Source organism: Podarcis raffonei, chromosome 8 (assembly GCF_027172205.1).
Source record: "Podarcis raffonei isolate rPodRaf1 chromosome 8, rPodRaf1.pri, whole genome shotgun sequence".
Classification (NCBI taxonomy): domain Eukaryota; kingdom Metazoa; phylum Chordata; class Lepidosauria; order Squamata; family Lacertidae; genus Podarcis; species Podarcis raffonei.
In genome coordinates, this window is record NC_070609.1 from 51,779,814 (window position 1) to 51,793,659 (window position 13,846).

The 13,846-nt window shown below is 46.7% G+C and overlaps 1 protein-coding gene across 9 annotated transcripts in view; it reads left to right on the forward strand.

Moving 5' to 3' along the window:
* Positions 1-13,846, forward strand: part of GSE1 (Gse1 coiled-coil protein) — a 444,053-nt gene that overhangs the window by 386,983 nt on the left and 43,224 nt on the right. For all 9 annotated transcript variants that reach the window (XM_053400057.1, XM_053400050.1, XM_053400052.1 and 6 more), the window contains one exon: positions 9,851-10,050. In XM_053400057.1, coding sequence (XP_053256032.1) covers positions 9,851-10,050 — 200 coding nt within the window. The remainder of the gene's footprint in view (positions 1-9,850; positions 10,051-13,846) is intronic.

Genomic DNA, 13,846 nt, shown 5'->3' on the forward strand with positions numbered 1-13,846 from the left:
CTTCAGATACATATTAGGGAGCGTTGTTGTGCTCACAGAGAGTTAAAAGACAGATTTTTAGCTGCTGCGTCTCAGTTCATAGATCAGTGTGAATAAAGACAGAGAACAAGGACCAACCCTCAACCTTACACTGTCTTGTGGTGTTGCCAATGTTAATTGATCAGGAATAACTTCTGTTCCTGGTTCTCTTTGGGTGTACATATGACTGATTGCCCTCTTGCCTTTTCTGAAAGTCACATGGGGCCCCAGGAAGATCACCTGTGACCCATGGGGTTGCCTAAGAGAATGAGAGAGTTCCCACAAGGGCCTTGTTCTCCCACAGCTCTTGCCAGTTAGAAGACTCAGTGGTTGGTCCCAAAATCCTAGGATCAGGCCCACAGTGCAGACAAATCCATTAGGACAAACAGGGCACTGCTTCTCTAACTACAGTCTGCCCTCAGCCAGCGTTCTACTTTCCTGCTCTCCTACCTCCAACCAGCCTTTGGCACTGCCTGGCAGCTTCCTCCTTCTCCTTAGTCTCATCATTGCCTTTTGTAGAACTCAGCCAGGTTGCAGGGTTTAGTTGGCTCTGCCTGTTGGCCTTCCTGCCTTCCACCTGCCAGTCCCAATGGGCACCAGCCACCACTGCTTAAATCTCCAGTAGCTGGACAGGTGGTGGCAGCTCCCAGGAGGGAAGGAATAAGAGAGTGATTCTTAGTGGCCTCTGTAAGGAGCATGGCTCACTGCTGTGATGCCAGCAGCTGCACGCGTAAGCCTTCCATTCTCCTTTGACATTATGGATTTGGTTGCTGGGGCCACCTGGAGAAGCAGATCCCTCCCTGACCCTGCTGTAGGTCAACCATGAGCCAGCCTCTTTCCACAGAGGGTTTTGGAGACTGTTTTGGCACCAGAGCAGGTCGCAGTAGCTGCTTTGTTATTCCGCTGTGTCTGTTCCTTTCAGAAAGTGCTTCCTTTAAACAGAGGTTTCATTGTACACAGCAATTATCTAAATTGGAGCAGAGGAGAGTGAGTCAATTAAGGCTGGCTACACAGCACTGCTTGGTGCTTTTCATGCAGGTGAGCACATTTGTAGTCCCAAGGTGGGCGAATAGCTGTGTTCGCAGTTCAGAGAACAACCTGGAAGCTTCCAGGAACTGAGTGCATCCTTTGGAGGCTGCTCACTGTCATCCAGAGAGGTGGCTGCTACCTTGCAGTGGGGGAAGAAGAGAACAAACAGTTCCAAACAAGCAATAGTTTATTCCTCACATTCCAGGGCCACCTTTTCTTCAAAGCATCAAGGGAGCTGTAGTTTGTTAAGGGTGCTGAGAGTTTTTAGGAGATTCTAATTCCTTTTACAGGAAATGTAGCTGGGGGGGCAGGGGTCTCCTAACAACCCTCAGCATCCTTAACAAACTACAGCTCTCAGGATTTTTTTGGTGGGGGGGGTGAACCTTGACTGTTTAAAGTGGTGCTTTAAATGAATGTGGCCTGGGTCACAATATTTGCTGGGAGGCTGCAGACTGGATTTCAGATCCTTCCTCCTCTCCCCATCTGTGGAGGGGTATGTATGTGCTGAGGATGGTTTACTCAAAGGTGAAAGAAATGTACTCTGCACATGCTTTGAGGCACTCTTTCATTGAGGCTCCATGTGCTTCAGGGCTCCTGGTTCTGAGCACTAGATAAGAGGAAGTGATGCCTCTTGCAGAGGGGAGGAACAGTGAAGGGAGTTTTGAGCTAAGAGAGGGCGAAACAGGCCATTCTAATCAGGCAGCACAATGCTTTGAGCAAAGAGGCAAGGTAGGTTTTAAACAGAGGTAGAGAATGCATTATTGTGGTTGAAATTGCTAGTCCTTTCTGCATAGAGCGTTAATCACTGAAGTCTCCAATCTGGATAATGGGAACAGCTTCCCTCTCCTTCCCCCTCCACCCAAAGGGGAAATCAATTTGCGAAACGCTATAGATTAGAAGATGCCTCACCCTTCCTGCCATCTCTTCCCTCCCTCCTTTCCCCCATTTTCTCTACCATGTAGTGTTCCCCGCCCGCCCCCCTTCATTCTTCCCTCCTGCTGCTTTGCTGCTTAGCCCGTCAAAAGCGACTTTAGTGGATTTTTGACATTGATTTCCTGATGCTCGGATCTCCTCTCCAGCTCCAGCTCCAGCTCCAGTTCCTCTTTGCAAATGCAGTCTTTTTTTCTTTTCTTTTTTTGGTTCTCCTTTGCAAGCTATATACAAATATCTGCCCCAGCAAAATATGGTTGATAATGAAAAGCAGTGCCGAGTTTTTCTTCTCCGTTGATTTAGATTTTAGCTGCTGCATAACTTGATTGTTTAACAAAAAGAAAAATGAAAAAAATCCCTTTGCTGTCTTCGGAGTTCTCCGCCTGTCTGGCTCCTGGAGATGAATCGGCTTGGAGATGCTTAATAGGAGATTATATTGGGAAGCGTTTAGGGAGAATGGGCAGGCGTGAAGTGTAAAACAAGGGAGTGTGCAGGCTTTCTAGTGGCGGCGGCGTTGTTGGCCTGTGTGTGGCGTGGAAGGGCGGAGACAGCAGTGGTGAGGTCAGTGCTGTATGGATGCACAGGTTGAGCCAGTCTGGGTTTTCCCTGAGTGTGTTCACACGGCCCTTTCTCCAGGTCAGCTGCAGTGGTGCTAGTGATGAGAGGGTGAGTCCTCAGCTCTTCCCCACCACATCAGGTACTACTGGGGTGGGACTGCTTTGCATGCAAAACACCATAATGAAGCACCTTGGGGGATTTTTAATGTGGCAAAGATCCAGAGGTTGGCCTCTGAGGGTCCTTCCCTATGGAAAATTGGTTGCATCCAAGTAAGGCCACACCCACACCATACATTCAAGGCACTGTGATGCCACTTTAAACTGTCATGGCTTCTCCCAAAGAATCCCAGGAGCGATTGCTTGTTAAGGATGTTGAGAGTTTTTAAGAGACCCCCTATTCCTTTCACAGAGCTACAGTTCTGAAGTGGTTTAACAGTCAATCCCTCTTCACAGGTAATTTTGGGAATTGTAGTTCTGTGAAGAGAAATAACTCTCAGCACCCTTAACAAACAGCAGCTCCCATAATTCTTTGGGAAATGCCGTGACTGTTTGAAGTGTTATCATATAGTGCTTTAAATGCATGGTGTGAATGCAGCCTAAGTCTTACTCAAGACCAATGTGTTGCCAGTGTATTTTGACCACATGGTTTGCTCTTGCGATGTTGCTGTGATGTGAGAGTAATAAGACAGAAGCAAAATCGAAAAGCCATACTGAGGTTATAACCTTTATTTAGGGCCAACTGAAATGTCATATTTTGGCAAGCAAGCTTTAGAGCAGGGATTGGGAAACCTGTGGCCCTCCACATGTTGTTGGACTCCATCTCCTATCAGCCCCAGCGAGCACTGCCCCAGCTGTCAGGGACGATGGGATTTGGAGTCCAGCAACATGAAGAGCAGCACAGGTCCCACACCCCTGCTTTGGCGTCTTCGGGAACTCTTCTTCATACTGGATATTAGGCAGAATGGAGAGCAAGGAGTTGGCAAGAGAGAAGATAAAAAGATGGGGAAATCTTGACACTCAATGTCTGCAGTTTGGAGTTGTCTGCAGAATGTGTTGAGGTGCTTCCAGATTGTCACACTATTACAGAGCCTTCACACATTTGGGTAATTGCCAAAGAAGAGTGCACCTTTATGACCTACCCACATACATCTCAAAATAAATAGCAATGGCTAAATAGCACTCTTGTGCCACAAATTCGCTTCTCTACTGCCAACATCACCTGCCAACCCCCGGCCCTACTGGCTCACTTTCTGCTCCTGGAAAAATGCAACAAACCAATGGTGGCGTCTGTAGAATAACAGCAACATTGTATACCTTCTGCTCATATTTTGTGAGAATTGATTGATTGATTGATTGATTGCACTTGTATCCTATCTTTCTCTCTAAGGAGCTCAAGGTGGCATACATGGTTCTCCCCCTCCTTATTTAATCCCTGTAACAACCCTGTGAGGTAGACTAGGCTGAAGCAGGGACTGGCCCAAGGTCACCCAGTGACCTTCATGGCAATGAACCCTGGTCTCCCAGATCCTAATCCAACACTCTAACCACTACCCCATGCGGATGTTAAGGGAACAGGTCAGGCCAATGTGATGTATGCAAATAAGGGAGGAAAATGGCATTTTGATATGTGTTGTGCCTGTCTGCCTGCTTTTCTCCCACACAGCTGATACTTGCCTCTGAGATGTGCTGCTTTCAGATTTGCTAAGGATGCCCTCAAGGCCCCAGGCTGGGTCCAAAGAGTTTAGCTTGAGCAGGAAGAACTACCCGACCTTTTTGATGAGGGATATTTTTTCCCTCTCCTTGTCAATATGAAACATGACTTTGAGACGGAAGAACACAAGAGCTAACCAGGGGTGCGCATCCAGCGGGGATTAGAGTGGCATGGCTTTTTCCTTGCAATTTCATTCTCTTTCATCTCAAAAGGAAAGAAAGCCACACAGCCTCCGAACCAGCCGGCAGAGCCTGTGTGTGTGTGTGTCCCCGTTTGTGTGTGCGTGTCCATGCCAGCCAGGGCCTTCCAGAAACAGGAAGCTGCTTAACATATTTATTGATATCAAATGGATGTTAATTGAGTTCTTGGAGCTCTCAGATTCGATGCAGAGTTCAAAGCAGTTTTTGCTGTGCCTGGATGGGTGGCTGAGGGGAGTGTTGGAGGGAATGTGTTAAAAAGAAATTGGCCCCCAGGAAGAATAAGGTGACGGGGTGGGGGGTGGGCAAGGAGCTAGAATGCCACCCTGCATGTGGGTTGAGGAAGCCAAAGAGATGATGCCTTTTGAGGGGGAGGCAATATCCAGAAATGCTTTAGTTTTATTAATTGTTTGAAACCATTTTGAGCAAAATGGGAAGCAAGAACTTTAATGCCAGGGGTTTTGGCGGGAGGGTGGGGGGGTAGCACAAACTACAAGTCTGTGGCTGTGTACACACCACACATTAAAATCACATTCCCTCCAAAGAATCCTGGGAGCTGTAGTTTACCCCTCACTGAGCTACAATTACCAGCCCCCTTAAAAAACTACAGTTCCCAAGATTCTTTATGGGGTGAGGGGATGTGCTTTAAATATACAGTGGTACCTCAGGTTAAGTACTTAATTCATTCGGGAGGTCCGTTCTTAACCTGAAACTGTTCTTAACCTGAAGCACCACTTTAGCTAATGGGGCCTCCTGCTGCTGCCGCACCGCCGCCGCCCGATTTCTGTTCTAATCCTGAAGCAAAGTTCTTAACCTGAGGTACTATTTCTGGGTTAGCGGAGTCTGTAACCTGAAGCGTATGTAACCCGAGGTACCATTGTACTTTAAAAATAACAAGTGTATGCAGCCTCTGTCCCCATTTTATGAATAAGAGCTAAACAGTTATTAATCTGGAGAGAGAGAGAGAGAGAGAGAGAGAGAGAGAGAGAGACTCAGTGTGATATAACTACACTACTTTGCTCATCACCTGCTAGTGGGGAATTTAAAGTTCCAGCCTGCCATGGGTGGTCTGTTCTGGGAAGGGTCACATGGATTTCCTAGAAGCCGAAGATTCAGAGAGCTGTGACTGATTGTAATCAGAGACCAGCTCTTGTGGGTCCTGTTTGTGGCCCCATTAATGGTGGAGGTTAGAATCTGTAGTGGTGAATATTTCTGGGGTGGCAGAACTTGTCGGACGGAAGAAGCAGCAACCGCTGGAAACAATATGGCTTTGTGGGGATTTTTTTTTACTGTCAGGGGTGCACCAGCATCTGACCTCAGTTTCCCAGCTCCCTCTAAGGGTAGAGGCGACGTATCTGTCACAGGTGAAGCAGGCAAAATCCTTTCCCCAGAAGTGAGCTCAACCACCCACAGACATACAGGATTTTGAAAGGAGGTGTTTTAGGTCTGAGGGCACAGCATCCAGTCTTGTCTGAGCCCAAGGCTCTTTCTTCACAACTGAATTGCTCTGTTAGGCTAGAACTGTTTGCAGTGCCTGAGCTGCCAGGCACCCCCTGAGCCCATTTTCTGCTGTCATCCAGGAATCATTTCCTTCCATTTTGATCAAGGCATAGGTCCCTTTCCAACTGGGCGAGCAGAAGAAGCTACAAAGCAAATCCAGGCAGGCTCATCTGCTGATCGTCAGCTTCAGTGGGTTTGGATCCTTGCGGGGCCTTTTCTCCTCTCCGCCCCCCTTTCCCCACACATCCTCTGCCTTTACTTCTTCGTCAGGGTCTCAGCTGTTAATTACCTTTGCCTGTCAGCCTTTCCTGCTAATCTGCTATCACTGAGTGGGAATCAGGAGGTCAGACAACAAAGGTGACACTGCCACACTGCGCCTCTTGTCATCTCCAAGCCAGATTAGTTTCATTGACTAACTCCTGGCTGAATACCGCCAGTTAATTATAACGATCACAAACCCTCCCATTTTAAAGCCACACAGTGAGAATTAAGGGTTCTGAAGTAAGACTTTAGCTTCATTAATTGCCCGGCTCTTTGTGATGGTATTGATTGATAAGGCTTTCAGTGGTGAGTAATGGCTTCCCAGCTCAGAGGGGATTAAGGCTGCTAATTGTTGTCGGCCTCAGCGCTGACAAGATAGACTTCAGTAGGTGTCAAATCCATACTGGCGGCTTCCTTTGTCATCTGCACCATCCGTGCCACCACTCTCCAGAATGAAAGCATGGCGCAGTCGCCCAGGAATAATTAATAAAGCCCGGGAGCTGGCAACGCGGCAAACCTGCCCCTTCCTTGGGTCGGCTTTCTGCTTTCTCCTTCTGCTGCAAGCTTGCTCCAAGTGGTGTATGACTCCGATGGAAGTAGGAGACATGGCATTGGGAAGAAAGACTAAAGATGTTGCAGGCTTTTGAGTCTGACTGAATAGTTCATTTAAAAATATACAGTATATACACATTAATTTTTAGAGTACATGAAGGCAAAATAAGCTCTTGCCTGTTGATTTTTATGTTTTCAGTTAGGCTGATAGTGTTGGCAAAATAGTGTCAAATTGGCTGTATTTTTTTTCCCTTATGAAACTCTGTCAAGTGCCGTATGCGTCAACAGTGCAACATGTTCATTGTTCACTTCATTGTGGGTGGTTCCTGTGGGTACCTTTTTGGCCCAGGCTGGAAAGGATGTCTTAGCATTCTGTCTCCTTTTTGTGCTCTTGAGTACTCCTTAGAATTCAGTTAAACAGGAAGGATTTGCAGTATCCTTAAGCTGAATTGGTTGGGGCCAATAAAATCAAGGATATACCTCTCTGATTCCTAGGCTCCTATGCGTGTGTCGTCATACTAGGCCCTGCAACCTATTTCAGCTCACTCTTGCCATAGTCAAAGCAACTTAATAATTCATCTGTTTACATAGTGGACTGTTAGTTCAACTGATTCACTGTGGCCACATTCACACCATGCATTTAAAGAACTATGATGCTACTTTAATCCATCATGGGTTCCCTCAAATAATTCTGGGAGCTATACAGCTTGCAGAATGGTGTAACAGACTTTCCATCTTCACAGGGAACTCTGCAAGTTGTAGCTTTGTGATAATAAGGGTTTTCTAACAACTCCCACCACCCTTAACAAACTACAGCTCCCAGAATGCTTTGGGGGAAAGCCATGACTGTTTAAAATGGTATGAGAGTGCTTTAAATGTATGGTGTGAGTGTGATGTCCCAACTGCATCTTGGTATGTCCTGAAAGGCTCAAAGTCATTAGAGCTTGCTTAGAGAGGCATGATTTTTATTATCATTTGAAACCAAACAATATAAAATTGACACGTGATCCATTTGCCAACCCTGTTCCACCATAAGGAAATTGTTTAACTCGGAATGGCTGTTAGCTTATTTGAATGCCCCATGTTTGTGTTTACACAAACTTTCCCTTTGTATGAATGTTTTTCATGCAACCTGTTTGCATTGAGGCACAGGGCAAAATCTAGCAAGGATGCCCTAGTTAGCATCCTATTTGTATTTCTTCTATAGCCACCCTTGTCTATATGCATCGTTCTCTTAATTCTATTTCTGTGAGTCTCTTCCCCCCCTCTACTTGCAAATATCAGCAGCTTCCCTAGGCTGGGTGTAATTTAAAATACAGATGTATTATGCAAATTGCAGCAAAACCTTGCCCAAGGGTTGAAAAAGAGAGAGAGTTGTTCTATTTACCCAAATGCCCGTCTCTTTGACCACAGCATCTTGGTCATGGCTGCTTTTGCAGTCTTGGCTTAGGATGGTTTTGCTAATTTTTCTTGAAAGAAAGCAGTCACCGCCTCTAATTGTGATGCCCCAGGTTTTGTGTGTTGATAGATGTAGCCATGCAGGGCGGTATTCAAGCCCAGGACTTCCACTGCTGCAGCATTAGAGTAACGTCTCTGTACCATCAGCCTTTTTTCTAAAGTAATTGCCTTGCTGCTTTTGCTTTCCCCTGGGCTGGCTTTATGCTTCTGGGTTTCTTCTAGCAACTGAATGGGTAGTTTGGGTCCCTTTTTATGTGTCACAAGAGCCCTCCCATGTAACCCAAGTGTAAGCCATTTTGTCTTGCCAATTGCTAAATGTGAATGTTTGAAGGCTTCTGAGCAAGAACACTTGATTTGTGGATGAGGAGGTAGAAACAAATGTGCCTATGTGTATCTGAATATTCATCATAGCTGTACGGTGCCTGCCACCATATTAAGTGCCTTATTAATAAGTTGTAGAGGAGGAAACTGGCCTTCTGAGCTGAGAAAGGTAGGATCTTGTCACTCAGAAATCCATAAGCAAATGTGGCTTAGCGGTAGAGCATCTGCTTTGCTTGCAGAAAGTCTCAGGTTTAATCCCCAGCATCTCCAGGCCTGGGAAAGATTCCCTGGCTGAAACTCTGGAGAGTTGCTGCCAGTCAGTGTAGGCAATAGTGAGCTAGATGGACCAGTGGTTTGACTTGGTTTAAGGTGGTTTACTATGTTCCCAAGGGCCAACTAAATATCAAATTACCACTAGAAACCACCACCCTGCACTGTTGTCAGAGTTAAATCCATGTGTGGCAAAAAAGTGTGCCTACTCATAAGGAAAAGGAAATTGTTTTTAAAAGTTTCTGAGAGATCCAGCCAGGTTAATATTGTGTCCCTCTTAGTGGTTTGCATGCTGTGTCTCAGCCACACCTTTACTGTGATACCTTTACTCTCCTTGATGATCAGTAAGGGGTCAGGGGGTACAGCCAAATAGCACTACTGCCTCACTCCAACTTATGTATGGACATCTGAATGTCCCAGCAATGCAGTTGTCCACCCCTATTCTGGCAGATGGATGCGTTTGAAATTAATTAATGGGCCCAAATGTACATGAGAGAATTCCCTACCACCACCTCAACAGGGATGGGACTGGAAACCTTTTCCTTGTTAACAAGGAGCAATGTTCAGGAAAAGTCTTCTTTGGAGTCAGAATATTGGTTAAACTTGGGCGACTTTTGCACCATACATTTAAAGAACTGTGATGTCACTTTAAACTCTCCCCCCCCCCGCCAACCAGACTAATGGGAGCTGTAGTTTGTTACAGGTGCTGAGAGCTGTTAGGAGGTCCCCATTTCTCTCACAGAGCATCAATTCCTGGGAAGAGGGATTGATTATTAAGTCACTCTGGAAATTGTAGCTGTATAAGGGGACTTTGAACAACTCTCAGCACCTTTAACAAACGACAGCTCCCAGGATTCTTTGGGGGAAGCCATGACTGTTTGCAGTCATATCAGAGTGCTTTAAATGCATGGCGTGAAGGTAGCCTTATTCAATGGGAGCACCTGCAAGGGTTCAGCCTCCCAAGCCTGCTCTAATGCCTGGGATTAATCTACCCACCAGGGAAAACTTCCCATCTCATTTCTGTCCATCTCTCTCTCTTGTTTTAGGGTCTTCAATAAGCAGCGAGTCTTCTCCTGTTTCCTCACCGGCCACCAACCACAGCTCCCCTGCAAGCACTCCCAAGCGAGGACCAATGGGGCCCCTGATTGTCCCACCGGGAGGGCACAATGTGCCGAACACGCCTCCGGTTGTGACCATTGCACCCACCAAAACTGTGAATGGCGTCTGGAGGAGTGATGGGCGACAGGTAATGCTTTCACATGTACATGCACACAGCTTCTATTGGGGAGGGTGGGGTTTTCTCTAGAAGGACTTTGGAAAGGCATTGAGAAGGGGGAATGGGATTGAAACACAGGAGTAGGAGACTACAGGCAGATCTGAGGGAAATCCATCTTCCCTAATAAAATAAGGCAGCCAGAAAATGAAGCAAGCCTTCTAGTTGTGGGATGAGTGATAATTCAGTGGGCATTCTATTCCTAAAGAGCAACATGTCATATCAGGGGCCTAGCTTGTGACTGGCTGCCACAGAATCCAGGCCTGGCATGGGTTGATGATCATGTGGACCAGTGGCAGGAGGTACAGTTGTGGATGTGGTGGAAGTAGGGAATCGGGCAACACAGTCTTTGTGACTCTCCTTTTGGGTGCCTCAGTAGACCCACCTTCATGCTATGGGGTTTCACCACCGGAACAACAGACTGGAGTACTGTTGGCCCAATTGAGCCTATGCTGCCTGGCTGCTTGAAGGCCCGGAAGTGCACTGGTGATGCAGAAGATGAAACACTGAAGCCTTCAAGCCTCAGCAGCTTACACAGCATGACCAAGACCTTGTCATACATGCAACCAAATGGGGAGATTGCATGCTGATGTGCTCAAATGAGCAGTGGTGCAGTGGCAGAGCACCTGTTTTGCATGCGGAAGGTCCCAGCTTCAATCCCTGGTATCTCCAGGTAGGGTTGGGAAAGACTCCCTGCCTGAAACCTTGGAGAGCCACTACCAGTCATTGTAGACAACACTGAGCTAGATGGACCAATGGACTGACTCTGTAGAAGGCAGCTTCTCTGTCCCTAGTTCCTTCAGTCACCTCATTCTGGTGCATTGAAATGGCTAAAACAGCATTTGTATATTGACACAATGGGCATAGGTTACAAGGAGAAGGCATGTGTGGGAATGCAACTGAGCAGATTCAGCTCCACCAAAACCGGCACTGCGTCAATCTCTGCTGTCGGTGTGCACCTTCCCTTGCAACAGCTGTCAAAATGCAGAGCAGACTGAGTGTGGCTTGGGACTTAATTTTGCACAAAACCCTCCTGATTCTTATTTTTGAGACACAAGAGCTGATTGATTCCATCGAAGGGCAAGGCCTGCTTATCGAACATCTAGTGTTGAAAAGCAGCATGTTGCATCCAGAGCAAATGTCCTCCGGCTGGGGGTAAATAGCATCATCTATGCTAGTGTCCGGGTCAGGCACCAAGCATGCTCAGAGATGTCAGGGAGCAGGCAAAATGCTGCCTGTAAATCTCTGTACACAAGGCTGTCTTCCTCCAGGGTTGCCCAGCCCACCCTGCCGCCCTTTTTTCATGCATCCTCTCTCCCCTCCTTGCAGACACCACGGGCAGCAGGGAGCCGAAGCGTTTGCTAATTAAGAATCATTGTTAGGGTTCTCCTCCCCTTGTATTTTACCCAGGCTTCCCAGCGGGATCACAGCTCTTGGAAATACTAATTAAACCACAAAGAGGAAAGGCTGAGGGAGGGGAAGAGAAAGCAGGACCCCTGGTGCTTCGAAGAAGCGCAGATGATGCCCCAGCGAAGGAAAACACACACACACAAACACGCCCTGAGCTCTGATCGTGATGAAAAGAAGAGGCAGCTTGCTCAGGCCTGCTCAACACAGCCGTGCTTGTTTTGGTTGTGATCAGCTCCTTCTCCCACCTTCTCATTATTGAGCTTTGAAAAACAAAGCAGATTAGGTTAACCAAGTGTAGTTTATCGCTGCATCTCTGTGTGGTGTATGGAGATGACGTTGTAGTTATGGACATGTCTTGCAAGCTCAGTGGGCTTTGATACATCAGCAGAGAAAGTACTCAAGGAAGGAAGTGCTGTGGCTCAGTGGCAGAGCATCTGCCTTGCATGCAGAAGGCTCCAGGTTCAATCCACAGCATCTCCAGGTAGGGCTGGGAGAGAGCTCTGGCTGAAGCCTTCAATAGCCACTACCAGTCAGTGTTGACAATACTGAGCTAGATGGACCATTTTCATTTGATTTCATTTTTAATTTGTATACCGCCTTTCTATCTTACAATACTCAAGGCGGTTTACAAGCTGAAGAAACAAAGACTGTACATCTTATAACAATCTAATGCAATACAAAAATATAATAAAACATAACTTGAAAATAGGTTACCTACATCAAAAAAGTAACATTCAACAATCATTAGAATAGTATAAAATAATATCAACATATAAAAGTTAAACAGAAATCCACTCAACAGTTACAATAATATCTAAACTATAATCAATAAAATGGCAAGCCTCAGTACATAAAACAAAACGATACACATTGAGAATCAGAGGGTGGGGCAAGGCAGGTGGAAGGAGGCCTTGCCTGATGGAGTCTCTCCCCTCACCTGGGGTCTGACTCACTATAAAGCAGTTTCGTGTGTTCCTGTGCCTTGAGGGAAGGGTTGTAGCTCCTTGGTAGAGCATCTGCTTTGCACACAGAAGGTCTCCGGCTCAGTCCCTAGCATCTGCAGGTAAAGCTAGGAGAGGCCCCAGTCTGAAACCTGGAGAGCCACTCCCAGTCAGTGTAGAGGATACTGAGCTGGACGACCAGTGATCTATCCACAAACCAGCTGGACCTGTCAGTAGCTCACATTGACTTTCATCCTCACCAGCAGGCCTAACCCCACTCTTAATTTACTTAATTAAAATATTTTCTCTACTGCCTTTCATAAGAAATCTTAAAGTAGTTCACATCAATAGAACCACAGTGTAAAAAACAACAACAACAAACTCAGTAAAAATTAATACAGCAGCAAATATAGAGTCAGGGTGAATCACAATAAACCCGTATTCATGGCCAGCAAACACCTGGTAGAACAAACAGGGGTTTAGCAAGTGCTGGAAACTAAGCTGAATCAGCACCTGCCTTATTTCAGAGGGGAGGTTCTTCCATTGACTCGGGGGCACAACTGAAAAGGCCTTTCCCTTGGCTGCGGCAAGCTGGGCCTCAGCAGGCCATGACACAGCTAGGTGGGCCTTATTAGAACACTTTGGTGACTGGGCAGGTCTGTTTGGAGGGAAGGGCATCCCTTCAGGTAAGCCAAGTTCTTTTGGACTTTATAATTTAGTGCTTAACCCCAGCCTGGTAGCAGATCAGCAAACCCACGCAGCTCTTTTAAGAGTGGTGTCACATTCCTGCAATAGGCTGCTGCACTCAGCAGCAACCTTACTGCAACGTTTTGCACCATCTGCAGCTTCCAGTCAGATATCAAGGGCAGCCTCACTTAGAGCGCATCTCAGCAGTCAGTTCTTGAGGTTTCCACTGCAGGCTATCTTTGCCCCACTCCTCCCTATTCTCTAGAATATTCGGCAGCCCTTGAGAGACTGCAATAATATCCCTGCTGCAACAATTTACTGCTAATGAAGCTCTAATGCCACCAGGGAGTGCTCTGGGTAGAGAGAGCCAGGGCTGACTCAACAGATGATCCAGCCCATCCATCCTAGTACAGAGGTTTGATTGAAGCTTTAATACTTTTTTTTTTTTGGTCTGGTGGATGGGGAGCACAGTAACTTAGTAAAATAAGATGTGGGGGCGGGGGGGAGAGAGCAGAGAGAGAGATGAGGCACTTGGCACTCTGAAATGCTAAAATCAAAGTGGTGGCTTGCTGCTGGCGCCCATCCATCAGAGGTTAGCGGTTTTTCAAAGATAATACGGAGTCTTTTGAAAGGCCGCATGGAATGAAGAATTGTCTATTTTAAAGCTAATAGGGCATGTCCCGTGGTCTCCCTGGCAGACATTGCACACTAATCACCAGCGAATGACTGAT